The sequence below is a fragment of the Rutilus rutilus genome, assembly GCF_951802725.1.
Source record: "Rutilus rutilus genome assembly, chromosome: 11".
Lineage (NCBI taxonomy): Eukaryota > Metazoa > Chordata > Actinopteri > Cypriniformes > Leuciscidae > Rutilus > Rutilus rutilus.
The window spans coordinates 5,357,902-5,375,652 of NC_140216.1; the positions used below are offsets into that span (position 1 = coordinate 5,357,902).

The following is a 17,751-nucleotide window of genomic DNA, read 5'->3' on the forward strand; positions in this document are numbered from 1 at the left end:
ACACCTGTATTCAGGTTTGTCCAATTGTGATCTGATCGACCAAAACATCTTAATACCAGGTGTAAATGGGGCCTAAAGGTGTGGTCACATTTATCATTGATCTGTGAAATTTCACACATTTGTCTTTAGTCAACCCTTTTTTTGAGTCATCTGAACAAATTATATTGAGGCAACTCTGAGAGGGGTATGGAATCATGATTGGCCATTCCACTCATTCATTCCGTATTTTATTTTATACTTCTATTTAAAGAATCCTGAAAACTTTTATCACGATTTCCAAAAAAATCAAGAAATACAACTGTTCAACAAATCATCATATTGGAATGATTTCTGAAGGATCATGTGATACTGAAGACTGGAATAATGATGCTGAAAATTCAAACTTTGATCACACGATCAGGAAAACTCAACCTTAAATAAATTCGCCACATTGACCTCTTGATTTGAGTGATATTGTACATTTCCTATGGACTAATATTGAAGCTTTTTGATGAGCTTGAAAAATGCTTTCCACTATTTATTTGTGTATCTCAGAAGAAAATCATATAGGTTTGGAATGACACAAGGGTGAGTAATTTTCACTGAATGACCCATCTCTTCAAAAATGGTCTGACGTTGATCAGTGATTTTTCCCCCCTGATCCCTCTTCGCCCAGTTTGAATCAGGACTAAAAATAAATAAATCCACCTTATTCTTCAACGCGGAAGTAAGCTATTTTCTGTGAATGTGCTGAGACTTCAGATTAATTTGCCGCTATAGAGAAACAACAAGAATAACAAAATGCTGCAAATGGTAAAATAATTTTAAATTAAAATAATATAACAAGTATCAGTTTGCAATATCAAGCAGCATAACAGCCAGTTTTTGTGCAGCTAAAATAACTGAAAGTGGATGAGACCAGAAACCGACACATTCAAGTTACAATGGTCGCGCCCGCTATTACGTTAAAAATAAGGTGGATAGGAGTGAACTGTAGAGCTAAATTGATGAAAAAACAGCCACAATTAAAATGGCTTGATTGCAGGACTTGGCAGACTGTGAAATAATCATGCGTTTTGCACTTACCAAGCCTGGAGGTGGTGTAGTGTTCTTGTAAAATGAGAAGCCAGTTAATTTTTATCTTTCTGGTCCTGCTAATATCCAAGAAACTAGCTACAAAAGCTTCAGGTGGGAATTTGAAAACTCTTCCCATACATGCAAGTATTTGAGAAGGTGAAAATGCAGGAGAATATTCAGATTAATTAATTTCCTGATGCTTCTAAACAGCCCTCCTGTCTTTGTTCAAACACTGAATACTCGAAATAATATTTGAAAACTCTGACTGGTTGGTTTAGCGTAGTCTTCAGAAAAAAAAAAAAAAAAAATGTATTGTGTTTTTTGACAATGCATAGTAGTGATGCACGGATCGCGGTTATATCCGAGGATGCTGCGGTCAAGTTATAAAAGCATTCCAAAAATTGCAGTTGGATGACAAATAAATCATTGTGTGTTGATTTTAAAGACCTGGAACTCTCATTTCACAGTAAACCGCAAGATGTTTCAATCTTTTACTTTCGTTTTCAACAACATATCTTCAGGGAAAACTAATCAAAGAAAACAATATGCCTAGAGCACCTCTTAGTGGTCAGACTTCATTATATAAAACAAAGGAACCTACATGAGGCATTGCTTAACTTAACAGCTTTAAAAGGTCCCATTGCATGGATTATTTTATTATTTTAGAATGTTTCCTGGGGTGCCCTTATAATGTTAATATGTTTTTTAGATCAAAAGTTGTTATAATTTATAAATAAAAGGCATATTTCCTAGCCTGATTTTAGCCTCTGATTTGAACGCTCTGTTTGAAGGGGCGTGTCTGCTGTGAGACTTCAGTGTAAACGCCCACTGCTGTGATTGGCTGACATGCTTGCATATGAAATATTTAGCATTACATGTGGAACTCTCTCGAAAACTTTTACTATTACAGCTATTATTCGTTTTTACTATTACAGCTGTCGGGATTAACGAATCGTGAGAAGTTTAAGTATTTAGATCTATTCCCATCACATAAAAGGTTGCAGTGATGAGCACTGAGCAGATGACAGCCTGAAGATCTTATCATTGCAACATTGATTTCATAACGAGTTTTGGCAAGTGTCGAGATAAACTCGCGCTGTGTGATTGACAGCTTGGACGATTGGAAAGGGATTGTTCTTAAACTCGCGCTGTGTGATTGACAGCTTGGGCGATTGGAAAGGGATTGTTCTTTGATCGCTTTCTGTATATTAATCACAGTTTAAAGAAGATTATTTTCATCCTACTAAGAGAAACGACGTGAAGTTGACTTCACTGGCTTGATGTACTGATGCATAAACAGTATAGAACGACTTTGAGAGAAAGATTATCTGTCTGAACTTGAACAATTACACATCAGAAATTCACATAAACCACGGGTTCTTCTGAGGCTCGGATGAAGGAACTAAAAAAAATATACTTTTGTGTTCATCTGTACATCCAAACACTGAGCAACTTCCATGCTTCGCTCGTTTGCAAACCATGATGTCTCTCGAGGAAAAACAATATCGTGCTTGCACAGCTCATTTTCTCATGGACGGGCCAAATTCTTTTTGCGGGCAAAGAGAAAGGGGAGATAACCTTTCCCCTTATGACGACATAAGGGGAAGATTTCTAGATTCGCCCATCTGAGCTTTCATTTTCTCAAAAATACCCAGGGCTTGGTTTACACCCATCAAAACATCTAGCCACTGGGGGACCATAGGTAAGCTAGGGGAACTCATATTAAGGTTAAAAAAACTTATAAAGTGAAATTCTCATGCAATGGGACCTTTAACTAAAATTTTTTGAAAATTCTGGTGTTTTCCAAAAATGGAAGCAATTTTCCATAAAATTTGTTTTAATTTGCAAATTCCATGGAGTTCATGTCAGTCTTTTTTTTTTAAATCATCAGCTAATTTCATGATCAAAGACCACAATGGGAGAGAGAGCGGCATCAGCACTGGTAATATAATTTAGTCTCGCTATTTTTAATGAAGTCAACTGTGTGTTCAAGATGCAACGCTGAACACTGAAGTTTAATTTGTGTCAGCTTGCTGAAGAAACACTGAGCCACTTGAAACACATGAAGAGACCAGCATTAACAGAGTTTCCACATGCACCACCGTCATCGTGCAATATGGGGAATTTTTAAACAGGACTTTATATACTTCATAGCTCCGAAATGTATACCATTAACGTTGTTTTTTCCCCCTCAAAGCTAAGTGGAACAAATAAAACGGCAAAAAGCTGCCAGTCAATAACTTTTGTGTGTGTGATGTGCTGCTCATGCTTTCAGAGCTGCACGCTTACATTGCTTTATCAGAATTAAATGCACATCTCTCACTTTTGCTCACATACCAGCAATTACCCCTCCGTGGGGTAAAAAAAAAAAAAAATTTTTTAAAGACAATTTAAATAAATGTTGATTTAAAAGCAGCCTACTTCAGTGTAATATGTCACCATATCATCACGCTTAATGTAATTGTAATGTTGTAAAACATAGGTGCGGTGGGTAGCGGGTGGATGATTTGTTTATAACAGTGGATTCGAGTGATGTTAGAGCTGATCCGCGCATCTCTAATGCATAGCAATTTGAAAGCAATTCATCTTTCTCAAAGCTTACAAATTTAAGTATTATGCAAATGTGAATGTACGACTCAAACAAGACAAAAACAAAATCCCCAAACATCCTTAGCCGTTCTCAAATGGTTCATCACTTGTTTCTTGAAGAAATCAGCTTCTGCAATTTGAGGGTTTGATTAGATTCATAAATTCAGAAAAAGAAGTTTTAGCCCTTTTAATTCCATACTCATTTTGAATTACTCAAAGATCATCATCACACTGAACCAACATTAACTAAAATAAAAAGAAGAAACAGGTATGTCAAAAATATCTTGATCCTCAACAATGCAGTCAAGGGAAATGTAGTCTAAACTGAAAAAAGTTGCTCAAAAAGGAACCACATATTAGAACAACTTCAATATCACAAATAATAATAGTTGCTATCCTACAACTATGGACTACAATATTTTAATTCTAAAATTAAGAACTATGGCCGGATTAAAGATCATACGTTAAAACAATTTAAGAACATTCTTACAAACTCCTTGGAATTTATGTTGTGTAATTCTTGAAAAATTCCCAAGTTCTCATATTTAAGAACTGCATATTTAATTATTTTTTTAAAGAGCCTGTTCTCAAGATGGAATAATCGGCTTTAATTAATTTTAATGGGTTTAGAATTAATGCGGTATAAAGCGTGCCAGTGGTCAGCTTCAGCGCATGCAGCTCAAAAGGCAATGTGCGACTAATAACAACTATGATTGGGACTGTCATATTACATAACATTATACAGAACAATATTGTTATAAAACGTTATGAATTCTTTGGGTTTGCTGTGTTTTAGCGTGTTGCTCCAGGATAAGCACATCCACAACAGGAGTTACACATTCTGACTAGCACGTAACTTTGCTCAAAAGCATTCGCGTCACTGTGTGCAGATATAGTTTTTGTACATATATCTGATTAATCTCATATATGATCTGTTTCATGAGCGAAAGCTCTTCAGTTTATCGATGTTCATTCAGCGCATGCAGCTCAAACAGCAATGCATGACTAATTATAACTATGATTGTGGCTGTCATATTACATCACATTATGAGAACACAGAATTGTTGCGAATTCATTGGGTTTAGTTGCTATGTTTCAGTGCATTGTTACAGAAGCATCCACAACAGGAGCATCTGAGGCGGCGTTGTTGACACGTTGTAGGCTATTGGTCGTTATATTTGATTACATAAGTAATTTAATTAAATGATCAATCACATCGACTCATCTTACAATTCTACTAGCCCTTTATTAGACTAAAACCCTTCTCATTCATTTGGTGGGGAACATGTTTTGATCAGCATTTGCACACACTGTCATGTAGTTGGCTAATTTGCCACTGCTGTAGACGCATATTGCAATAGTAAGGCTAACCTTTAATCTATTAATTGATTCAATTCATTTAAACGATGATCGATCATTGGAACTTGTGTAAATTGACATCCCTAATGCATCCGTTTCAATTGTGTAATCAATCGAGCCAATTACAATTCAGTCAACTGACTTTAGCGCCTCACGCTGGCCTCAGGTAGTTTTATAGTCAAGCCCTGGAACGCATCCTGTATCTGTGTGTGTGTGTGCGGTCTTACCTTTGGGGATTTAAGACAAGTAGAAGTTATCCTAACTTTAAGAGTATGTTTAAATGACTAGGATCTTTTTTCCCCCCAGATGTTTTTTGGAATAGAAAATTATTTTTAAAGTTTGAAAACAAAATAGCAACTATGAAAAGATTTATTAAATGTTTCATGAATTCTGCTTAACAACTTTAACATTTATACCAATACTCTAAATTTGGGACAGAAAGATGTAAGGTGCCACACTAATAATTGTAATGAAGCAAAAAAAAAACTTGGTTGTTCCAAATCGGACAAACAAGCCAACATGGATTTGGTCAATGATAAATAAATGGTTACATACCATAATGTCATATTTTGTAGTGGATTAGGCTGACATATTCATTCTGCCCAAAAACAGATGACCTAGAGCAAAAGGGGTGACAAACTGACATGAACTGACCAAGCATGGCCTGTTTTAACACACGGTGGTTAAGAGATAAAACTCTAAGAACAAGACGTAACATACTGGTGTGGTCAATGACGACTTGTGTACTTGCTACCAAGTGTCTTGAACAAAGCTCTTGAAGTTTTAATGCCTCGAACCTCACAATCTTTGGCAAATCCAGCGACTAGTTCTTCCCTTGAAGTGCTCATTGAAGAAGCCTGGGAAATTGTACATATTTCCAGGTAGACTGACAAAAACCTAAGCATCCTGAAAATTAAAAGCCAGCCAATCGGACTAGAGCCTGGTGTTCTGAAAAATCTCCAGCCTTTTTGTGAGCATTATGCATTAGACAGCTGGTGAACAGTCCATGGGCGGCATGCGGTATGAGGCTTAGATTAATAGTGGATAAATGGCTAAAATCCAAAAGAGTTCCAAACTCGAAGATACTTCGGAAGTCACGAACAAACCTGTTAAGGAAAAAAATGTATAGAAAACCAACACAATAGACAATACATTTTACCACAATGTATCTTGGAAAAATCTGTAAGTGAAGTTACCTTTTTCCAGCTCCATTCTTGATGTTAAAATTACCTTAATTACATAAGCCATGTGATTTAAATACAAAAATGTTACATTAAATGTTCACTAGCAAGAAAATGTCATCTCATATTGCACATGGCATTCAAATTAAGAAATTTTTGTTTTAATAATTATAGTACCATTACATTCTTTTTAAATGTAGAAATAAATGAAGAATGTAGAAGAAATCAAGCTAATTGGTAGCTGTGTCCTTGCTCCAAAGGCAATGGCAAAATAGAGTTTGTCAACTTATATTGCATATTCAAATCAAGAAATATGTGTTTAAATTACACTACCATTACCTTTTTTTTTAAATGTAGAAAGTAAGCTAATTGGTAGCTGTGCCCTCGCTCCAAAAGGCAATAGCAAAATAGAGTGACTTGTAAATGACCAATGGCATGGGTCAGGAATAAGGACATTTTCTACAGAGAAAACTGGTCCACTTAACAAATGCCCAATATATAGGTCTCACATCATGCAAAGTGAAATTAAATTTAGCAATTACATTAACTTCTAGGTATAAATTTAATAGTGAGATGTCAAATTAATTGCTTCTGTCTCCAGCTTTGACAGCAGCAGAACGTGTGTTAGAAGAAAAGCTTGACAATGTTAACAGTTACTTGGTGGAGAAGAAAGACTATTTAAATTGGTATATCACTCATTCCAAAATAACGGCTTTGTGTGATGTTAATGCCAATGTGTTTCTTGATATTACAATATAGAAGTCAAGCTTTAATATGACAAATGCAATGTTATAATTATTCTAATAGAGAATTAGGCTATTAACTTATTGATAACTGACCTAGAGAGCTTTACAAAGATAAGAAAGGTGTAAACTATTTCTAGAAACAGTGTTACCTTGTTTATTTTGATATGTAGTTTGCATTATTATTCGTTTTTGTATTTTGCTCATCGTTTACAAGCTAACCTGCAATTGGGCCTTACTCCAATGCTTACTAATGGTTGCCATTAAGGTGTTGCAAATTTACAGAAATAACATTCTATGCAGCACCTCTCAAATCACACGAAGACCTGGAGGGTAAAGCAAAGCAAGCTATTTCGTTGTCTTTGAAACATGCTACCAACTATGCAAATTGATTTTGTTTTGACTGGCAAAACGAACAAAAATCAACTGAAACATTGAGGTGGTGCTGTGGATACTACACAAAGCAAAATTTAACCATTTAAACTGTGCTTTCAAGCATAGATGAGTAGCAATACTTTGAAGATTTTGAGTCATCCATCGTAACTAGAAAAGGATAAAATGGTAGAAATTAAATCACAAGTAACATGCTACTTGGTGAACAAGTATCTGTGTCCATGTAACCGCTGCACAATTAGTCGGCTTTTACTAGTTCTACTTGTATAATAACTAGGGCTGGGCAAATTTTTTTTTTTGGTATATATAAAAATAAAGGTTATTTCATATCCTGCAAAATGTTGTTCTCCAAACAATGTGCAAATTGAAGGCTAGGAAAACACATACAGTGGATGTATCCATGTAGGCTAGGCTGTAAATTGTGCAAAGTAAGTTTAAAATATAAATATTACATTCTAAAATTGCTTCTTAAATCAATTAAAATCAAATAAAAGGTTAAACTAATTAAAAGATAAAATAAAAGCACTAATGTTAATTGGTAAGAGGTTGAAAGGAACATTCTCATATTATAGTAATTATATGACATTTGTTTTACCCATTACAATAGTCCCTTTACAGTTACTACTTGCCTGTACCAAATATCATTATAGAATGTATCTAAAATATTTCAGAATTATTGCAAGCCATCTGTTGGACATTCATGCGCACACCGGTGCTTCGTTCAGAGAAGTTTAGAGAAGACTTTCTTGCTGTCAGGCTAAGCCTTAATGCAAAACAGAAATACTTGTGTAACTTTCTAACATATACAGATGAGAATATACCCGCGAAACGCAAGTCATGTAGTGAGGAAAACATCTCGAACATCAGAGCAACGTAATATGAAGCATGTCTCATGTTTAAGACAAATTGGATCTTGCACTTTCCCACAGCAGCTCACTCTGGGAGTAAATGCTAAAGTCTTATCACATAAGACTTTTTATGAAAATATGTATAATGTATATGTATAATGTATCTATATACCTTACAAAGTCTATACAACACTCAGACCTAATAAGATCATGTCAAATCATAAAATGTTTAATAGTTTGAGTAATTAACCTATGACAGCAATATACTTTTTAAATGGATACTTGTAAATCATGTAAAAAAAAAAAAAAAAAAACAGATTTGTAATGTTTGTGATAGAGAGGTTGCCATCCAAGAACAAACTCAGATTAGTTTGCTTCTCCAATCCCTTTTGGTTTCATAAAACTTGACAGGCATTGCTTGTGAATCAACTGTCCGCACATGCCAGGCATTAATGATTTGTTCCAAAATGTAAATGTATACATTCTTTCGCACAGAAATTGAAGTGCAACAAATATTAATCAGAAGAATTCCATTCAAGTTTCCAAGGATTCTGTCAAGAGCCAAAATGTATGTCCATGACATTTTATATATATATAAAAAATAAAAAAATAAAATAAAAAAAGTAAAATGTTGATTTCCAATGTGTTGAACAGCAATCACAACATTGATCTGTTGTATAAGCATCCCAACTGGTCCACAGCTTAACCAATGGTGAGTTTGGGGTGAGTTTATTGGTTTATCCAACCATTGGAAGATGAAGGTGGGAGTTCACTGGAAAAATGTTTGAAGTAATTATTTCCTCAATACCACTTGGTGACACTCATGGCATCAAAGTGACATACTTATCCAAAATAATCCAATTTAGCTATAGGTGGCAAAAAAAAAATATATATATATATACACACTCAAACTTTATGTGCCAGTATAAACTTGAGAAAGACAAAAAAAAAACTTGTTATAAAATAGATTAGTAGAATAAATTTTTCTGCGATTGCAATCCACAGTTAACCTGTTTTGTCATTCTTTTTTTTTTAAACTATAATTTATGATTGAAATCAATGCGATGTGTGTTCTTGCTGTAAAACCAAGCTGGGGTCTAATTTGTAAACAAATGAAACCAAGTCATCTTGTTCAAACTATACTTTCAAATAATAAAAGAAAAGTAAAATTGATATCACACCAGCAATCCATGTTTAACTTAATAGCCAAGTTGTTCAATGTCAATGCTAAATTTAAACTTTTAACTATAATATAAAAATATCTAGGGCTGCCCCCTAATAGTTGACAAATTGTATTACTCTGTTAGCCGCAAAAAAAAAAAAAAAAACAGCCACAGAGAGTGGCGAAGTCACGGAGTGCGTGAGGGACAGATTGTTAACGGTGGGTGCTTGTGGTAATCCAAATGTTTGCCCATCATCCAACCATGCAAGTAGTAGCTACTTTACACGGTTGCTAACTCTAACGTTAACCTAGATAAATGTGTGCCATTATTAGGCGCATGTCCAAACGCTTGCGCGAAGTCTGAAAGCTCAAGTATTAGTGCGCTTACTGCATGCCTTTCACTTGCATTTATTCCTGATAACAGTGGAAATAACTTAAAATTCCTTCATTTTTGGTCATACAGATAAGAGTAAAATATCAAAACTGTAACAGTCTACTTTTACTTGTGTAAACTTCACAACAAAATGTTTTGCTTTTTTAAAATAAAGAAAACAAACATGTGCTTTCTGCCCTCTTGGTTTCCATGAACTAGAGCGGGTCACTAGCCTGGATGCAAGCCGAACTTAGCCCCGCCCACAACATTTTTAGGTCGGGAAGTTCGGTCTGGACTCGATCCGTTGAGGAGCTATTATGCCCAAACAAAAATTGTTCGGACCAATCAAATTGTTAGGGCGGGCTTTATACGATGATGGACAGATGAGCAACAGTAATCATCCACGTCATCAAAGAGCGCTTGGGTTGAATTAGTTTACTTTACAACAAAGATGACTGCCGCTGGAGAATTGAGATTTCACGCGTTCACACTTACAAATACTATGTCATTTAGAATAAATGCATATTTGGCGTGCTGTCCGAGGAGAGACTCCGGGATCGGTATTCGGCCCGAACCCAAAGTACTCCCCCCGTATTCCTGGCTGTGGAAGAACAAGCCGAGAGTGAGTGGAGGGATGCTGGAAACTGTCAAGGAATGTTAGGTGAGTTGACAGAGTGAATATATATATATGCTTCCTCTCATTGCAGATAGTGTAGACGGTAATCGTTTGATGACAAGTTGATTGGATTGATTATTTGAACGTGCTCCTCCCGAACTTTGTTTATAAAACATTATGTGTAGATTCCGCCATCGTGTCTGTTATAGAAGATATCGACAGCGCATTCATTTTAAAAGAGGAACAGAGAACCGCGAACAAGGCATTTGTCGATCGGAAACATGAATGAAAAACATACGTCACTTACTCCGTTGCTCTGATTGGTTGTAGGTCTATCCAATTGAGTGCAGAGGCATTTTCCTTCCTGGTTTGTTTGAAACACGCCCCATAATCACAGCCCAACGGAGCAGTATCAGACTCACATTCTGACTAGAATCTGAGTATGACGACGTCAGGCTAGCGAGTCACAAAAATGAACCGAAACTCAGTATATAGGCTACTTGCATCACAGACATGAGAAATATATCTATAGAAAGCTTGAAATGTCTACTTTTAAATGAACCAATTCAAATTGAAAACAAATACTGAAATATAATCTGTATGAAAGGCGCATTCAAACTGCAGAGTCAGCATAGTCAACCTCATCTTTACAGATGACACGGACTTAGAAAACACTAGTTTATTAATAAATTAAAATGTCTCGTTGCTATGAGCACGGAATAGGCTATATATTAAATGCTCAGTATATACTTTAATATAAAAGCCAGATTAGTCAACCAATGCCTTAATGAACGACTACAAGTCGATTAGAAGAATCTTTAGTCGGGGGCAGCCCTAAAGGTTTCATTAAGCACAACTCCAAGCAACAACCTTTAAGATGAAGAAAATGTCCTAGATGCCTATGGGTGTATGATGTGTCAGGTGTTAGATGCCTGACACATCACAAAATTAAACATTGTGCCAACACCTGAATGGGGTTTGGGAGAACCAACTGCACTCTTTATTGAAAATGTACATGTAGTATTTTAAATGTGAATGGCACAGAACACAGCCATAGAAAGATCAGAACAAATTTACAATATTCACCAGCATAACACAAGTAACATGACAAGATAAAGACTAATTAGAAAGTGGATTACATGTTAGCAGCACTAAGCCAGTGCTGACTTCAATGGTTTTATTAAACCTATTAAGAATACAAAATAAAAATTGGACGAAAAAAATCTTGCCACAAATGGGATGAGTTTTCAGGCTAAAATTGCAAGAAAATTCTTTAAACTTAAATACATCAATTGTGACTCCAGAACTGAGCCTCTGGAATTCCACATACAAACTTTGCTTTTAAAGTGCCAGATCAGAAGCGAGGCTTCTTGGCAGCTCCATCATATTCCTCACGGACCCTGCCAAATCCTGGGTTTCCAGCACCCATGCCCCTTGGACCACCGGGCCCACCTTGTGGGAAACGCTCATTGCGCTACACGGACCGTTTTCAGTTATGTATCAGTTGGGGATTTAGTTTTGTAGAAATTATGGAGTTTACGTCCATGGGATTGGGAGAAAAGCAATAAAGGGTAACGAGTTCCATGAGTTCATATTTTGAGCAAAAGTATTATTTAAGTGGGATCCAAGGAAAACAATCGGCGAAACAGTTCCAACACGCAGATCCACAGGTGCCAGAGGTGACATAGGAAAAGGAAGAGAGGGTAATGTATTCATTAGTCAAATACCATTACATTGCATTCCAATAGCGCTGCTAAGATTAAAAAAACTGCAGGATTCAAATACTAGATTGGAGCAGAATTGTCTCAAAGTTGAGCTTACTGTTGGATGCCCTAAACTTAAGATTATGGCAAAGGGGTTTGTACTTCATTAATAGACAAAAACCCTCCTTGGCCAATGGGCAATTACAAATTCTTACATTATGAATAGAAGCTTATATTTAAGAAAAATGTTATCTTTCTTTGAGTGTAAAACAAAAATAATTCTCAAATGCGATTTGTATAATAAAGTAAAACTGCTCATAAATACTTAACGCATATGTTCAGAAATAAAAATTTAGAATTAATTTTTTATTAAATCAGATTTTTTTACTATTCAGACTATTTTTGCTATTTAGCCATCACAGTTACATTTTAGACATTTTTCTTAAATTTATTGTAATTATGATGTTCATCAGATATAGGCTAAGACACTTGTCAGAACACGCAGTCGTGATGGTTAATTGGATGAAATCGAGGCAGTGCCTGAATAAGCAAGCAGCATTTTCCTATTTTATCTTTATCAAAGTTCAACTGAAAAAGTTTAGCCCATGGAGACTAACACAAAAAGTGATGTTACAGATTTCAGATGATCATAATTCGTTTAATACTGTGAAAGCACAGGGTTGTTAAGTTTTATATTAAACATTGCTACAGCAACATTGACAATTCTGCAAAAAGAACTGCCACTATAACCACTTGTTGTGAGCTGTTTTTTCTTTCCTTCTTCAAAAATGGTTGACTGCTTAAAGTCAACATGAAACTAATTGCAAACCATTTTTGTTCTGTAAAGCAACATTTCTAAGCCAAACAATATTCAACATAGAAAAAAATAATATATATATATTCTAAGGCAGGACTTGAAGGCGAGTTGAGGACTGTTCTCCTCTTAAAACACAACCAGCACTCATAGGCCTAAATTTAGGTGGTGTTGGTGACATCAGCCAACAAGGACAATAGTTTGAGGTGGAGCAAGTTATAACATTTTTTTAAAATAAAAAAAGCACAAAAACATTAACTTGCATTGAAGAAAGTCCATTTTGATTTCATGTTGACTTTAAAAGATAAAAATATGAGATTCTTACCTACTAAAAGTTCATTCAGGTATAAAACTAAACATTAAGACAAAATACTTGCCTTCAGACACTTAAAAAGATCAAACAGTTTCAATACAGAAAGTCTCTTTCCGCTTTGCTAATTGCAAATTCCAGGAGTGAGTTCCACTTATTCATATGAAACCACTATCGAGTTTTATATCTGACAACAGGATGAGATCATGCTCAGAAGGTTTCACTTACAGATTCTACTCCTTAAATGCCCCTTTGAAATGTGGAGATATTTTATTCCTACTTGCTGAATCATATCGGACGGAAACCCCGATTCCCCCATTTCTAGCAACACTGCCTGTCAACTGGGGAATCAAAAGGTTCAGCTATAAAAATACTGAAGTGAAAGTAGCACACAAGCAACTTCAACAATCCAACAATTTGTAAAGCACTGGCCTTCCTGCTGAATTACTTTCCTGCAACACAGAGCTTCTCAGCAAAAGCTTGGGCAAGTAAACATGTAATAGAAATTCACAGGTCTGTGATAATATTTATCATAGGGGTGTGCGATATATCATCTACGATAATTTAGTAATTGTTGTTTTAACGATGTGCAATGTGACATTGAGTATGTCCCAAAACATGGCTAGAGAGCACACTGCGTGATGAAGCCTTATCAATTTAGGTTAGACTGCGCACGCTCTCACTGCGTGATTTACTCTATTAAAATGCAGTAAAATGTCCCTGTATCAAGTATGTCTTTTAGGCTATATTTATATCATGATATAGTTAAGCAAATCACACGAAGAATGCAGTGTGTTTCCACCACCCACTGGTGATTTAGTTTCATATTTAAAGTATCTATTCAATTTGAAAATCATTCACACGTGTTTTATTTTAAAACAACATTATTTTTGCAGTTGTAACTGTAGGTTAAGTGCATTTGTCATCCCTGAGCAGCATTAAACAGTATGTGTAAATACATCTAAATGCCACTTCTGTTTACCGGAAGGTTGGTGGTTCAATCCCCGGTTCCACCTGACCAAGTGTCGAGGTGTCCATGAGCAAGACACCGAATCCCAGCTGCTCCCGACGAGCTGGGTGGCGCCTTGCATGGCTGACACCGCCGTTGGTGTATGAATGAGTGAATGAATGGGTGAATGTGAGGCAATATGTAAAGTGCTTTGGTGGCCATGGGTCTGTTGAAAGCGCTATATAAATGCAGTCCATTTACTTTTGCACTTCAAAGAGGGTCTTAGTTGATAATGAGTTCTTTTGATTGATAACCTAGTTCATTTGATAGGGCCCTATAGTGTCTTATTCCAAATGAATATTGATCAAATGTAATATTTTACAAATGATGCATAGGCTACATTTAATTTGGTAAGAAAAATTGCCCTTATAAAAAGGTAAAAATTAAGATAAGGTAAAATTCAAATTAACCTTATGCGAAAATCTTTCATTTCTGTCACTGCTGCGAACGGACCACTGCGCAGAACATGAAAAATTAATACTTTAGGACTCAGTCCACGCAGTCCTAAATCTGCCAAGGTACCAGCACAACACTAAGCAAAGTCATTAACAAAATCCCAGAAAATCCCAGAAAATATTGAGATTATATTTTTGTATATATATTTTGTCAATATCGCACACCCCTAAATTATGGTCTTAAAAGGTTTAAATGGTAAGTTTCATAGTGTAGCTAGAAGCTACATAATACAAACTGCTGTTGTACTTGTTTTGAGACCTAAATGCTTAAACTCTTGAATTAAAATAGTAGAAATATCCAAAGCACACCAGAAAAAAAAAAAAACTTATTTCTTGACAATTAGAGAATGTGTGCCATGTTTAAGCAGACACCTTATCTATTTTTTTTACAGCAAATGTGGGTCAAACCCAACTCCAATTTCACCATCCAATGAATGCCAACCAGGATACCTCCAACCAGCTACTCAAAAGCTCAGCCACAGTCACTGTAACTTAATTTCTTCTTCATTTTGTGATTAAGGTGCTCAAGTTTATCTGCACTAAATGCCCAGTCTCTCAAAATTACAAAAAAGAGCTCCAAGCATGGAAATAGCATTTCCATGTGATTACCTTCACAGCACTGACATGACTTTATATGGATTTGCAACAGTTATAAAAAATAAAAACCTACAAAAGTATTTCACCACAAAAACAAGCACAGCATTTTATAGGGTATTGTTTCACCACATACGGTTTCACCGACCAGGACTTGTGTTTGAAAAGATGGCACATTGCTAATTCAAAGGCTACACATCAAACAGAGCGCAAACTTGCCTGTCTTTATTTGCAATTTAGACAGGACTTACAAGTACATGTTGCAAGCAGGTGTATAAAAATTCATGAGCCTTAGTGCAGACAGACTTGCAAAGCAACAAGAGAAGGAACCAGTGAGGGGAGCTGAGCTTGAGTCAGTGCTGACAACTTCTGCCACTAGATGGAGGGACTATAATAAAATCACAACAGGGATCAAAAACACCCTTCCCAACTGACGGGTCTACAAATAATCCATCCACACCTAACTTGTAAACCTTCAAATACAAAATGGCCTCAGTTCCTATGAACCACAATAGCTCAACTCAAAGATTAGCAAGCATTCAATACACACACATACTCCCGCCACACTCACTCTAGCTTTCAACTCAGGAATACATTACCATTTCGTTGGACGCCATGCCCCCTGGTGCTGATCCCCCCATTCCTTGGTGTCCTTCAAAATTCATCCCTGCCAATGGGAACTTCTGGCCAGGTGACCCAAACGGCATATCTGTTTATATATAAAAAAAAAAGACATACATTAAAAACATACATTAGTTTCATTAACCCTTAAAAGCATGCAAAGATTTCACAGCAATTTAAGTTTAAGTACCACAACCTGAAGGTAAATATCTATATAAAAAATAAATAAAAATAAAACTATCAATCATAGGGATTGAGTTAGAGTTGGCATGTGGTAGATTCAGGGATGCACACACATGTATGGTCAAAAAAGAGAGAGGTTATCGAAGCCCTCGCCCCGTGGCAAATATCCAGACACTTACATAATTGTGATGAATTTAAGTTATCATTTTGCAGTGTAAGATTACAGTTAACACCTTTAAATATTACATAAATATTTTTGTATTGTAAAAATAAAAATGTATTTTTATTAAACTTAGTGAGTGTATAAATCAGCAGCAAAAAGTAATTCTTGAGAAAATCTGCACAGTAATTTGATAAAATCTAAACATGGTAATAAAAACTAATTACTATTAGTACTCTTATAAAATTCAATCAGGCAATCATACATTTCACAATTTTATATTTATATATGAATGTCAAGAATTCAGAAGTGTATATATTTATATAGCCTACACTACACAGAAATAATATACAATTAAATTATGCTTATTTTAAATGTATTGTGCAGGCTAGGTATAAAAATATAGGCTTTTAATAATCTTTCATTGCGCAAAACCATGAAAATATGAAACGCTTCAAAACAGAGCGCACAAAGCGCGTATGCGCATCGCGGGTGCAAAATGATGTGCTCAAAGCAACATTGAATCACAGTGTGCAGCGCTGCACAAGTGCGCATTTAAAAGTTCACATTATAATGTGAATATCATATTGGAGAGAGTTTTACCGTGCATCCTGCTGTAACCGGACGAGGCGCGCGTGCTGTTTGAATACTGAATGATTGACAGCCGCAGAGGAGGGAAAACGAGTTTCTGTAAACTTTATTTTAATGATGTAAATAGACTTCTGTCCCTCACATTAAGCTATGGAATGGCTTCAGATGACTGTGAAATTATAATCAGACCCTCTCAGAGCCAAGTCACACAAACTGACATGAAAAAAGCGGGAGGCGCCGAAAAGCGCGCTGTTTGCATCCCTGTAGATTGTGCAACAGGTTTTTCGGCATGTTTTGATCATGTTGATAATTTAGAGGCCCTGGAAATAGGCCATTGCAAATTTCACAGTTTGATTTCGATTCACAAGTTTACAATTCGATTTGGATTTAGATTCAATTCGATTCATTTGGATATATCAAATATGGCAAATTCTCTCTCTCAAAAAAAAAATCTCTCTAATGTTGTAAACTATGGGAGTCAGTTGGTACTAATGTTCATTCATTATTTTGTACTATAACTTGTAGTAAACGTGGAAGTGATCAGTGTCATGCCACATTAAAGAGTGCCAAAACAGTATTTATTGTGTGAATTTTCAAACAATAAATAAGACTTATTCATATAAAAACTAACAAAGCCTATTGAGATTTATTTGATGTGAGGCGTGCTTCAATGTTCTAATCATTTATATCAACTGAAACCAGCATAGGCCAAAGATCGATTCTTGAATCCCAAGAATTGATATCGGTTCATAAAAATGAGAATAGATTAATTTAGAAATCAATATTTTACCATATGCATGGTTTTAATTGTGGTTATGAACTAAATGTATTGTACTATGGAAGACCAATGGTTAATTTTAATAAAACAGTTTTTACTAGGGCTGTCACGATTCCTCAATTAAATTCAAGTATTCGATAAAAATACCAGAAATACCATCCCATGGATGAGAATTCATGAATCCGTTTTCCAAGGCTGCACTTTATTTACATG

General features: G+C 35.6%; 1 protein-coding gene across 2 annotated transcripts in view; it reads right to left on the reverse strand.

Moving 5' to 3' along the window:
- Positions 1-17,751, reverse strand: part of sfpq (splicing factor proline/glutamine-rich) — a 30,058-nt gene that overhangs the window by 5,653 nt on the left and 6,654 nt on the right. The window contains exons 9-10 of one of the 2 annotated variants that reach the window (XM_084423679.1): positions 15,805-15,914; positions 11,293-11,794 (exon numbers count right to left, since the gene is read on the reverse strand). In XM_084423679.1, the coding sequence (XP_084279805.1) occupies positions 11,675-11,794; positions 15,805-15,914 (230 nt within the window). In that variant the 3' untranslated portion in view covers positions 11,293-11,674. Of the gene's footprint in view, positions 1-11,292; positions 11,795-15,804; positions 15,915-17,751 lie in introns of those variants that run through there. The other variant, XR_014629199.1, reaches the window with a different exon arrangement.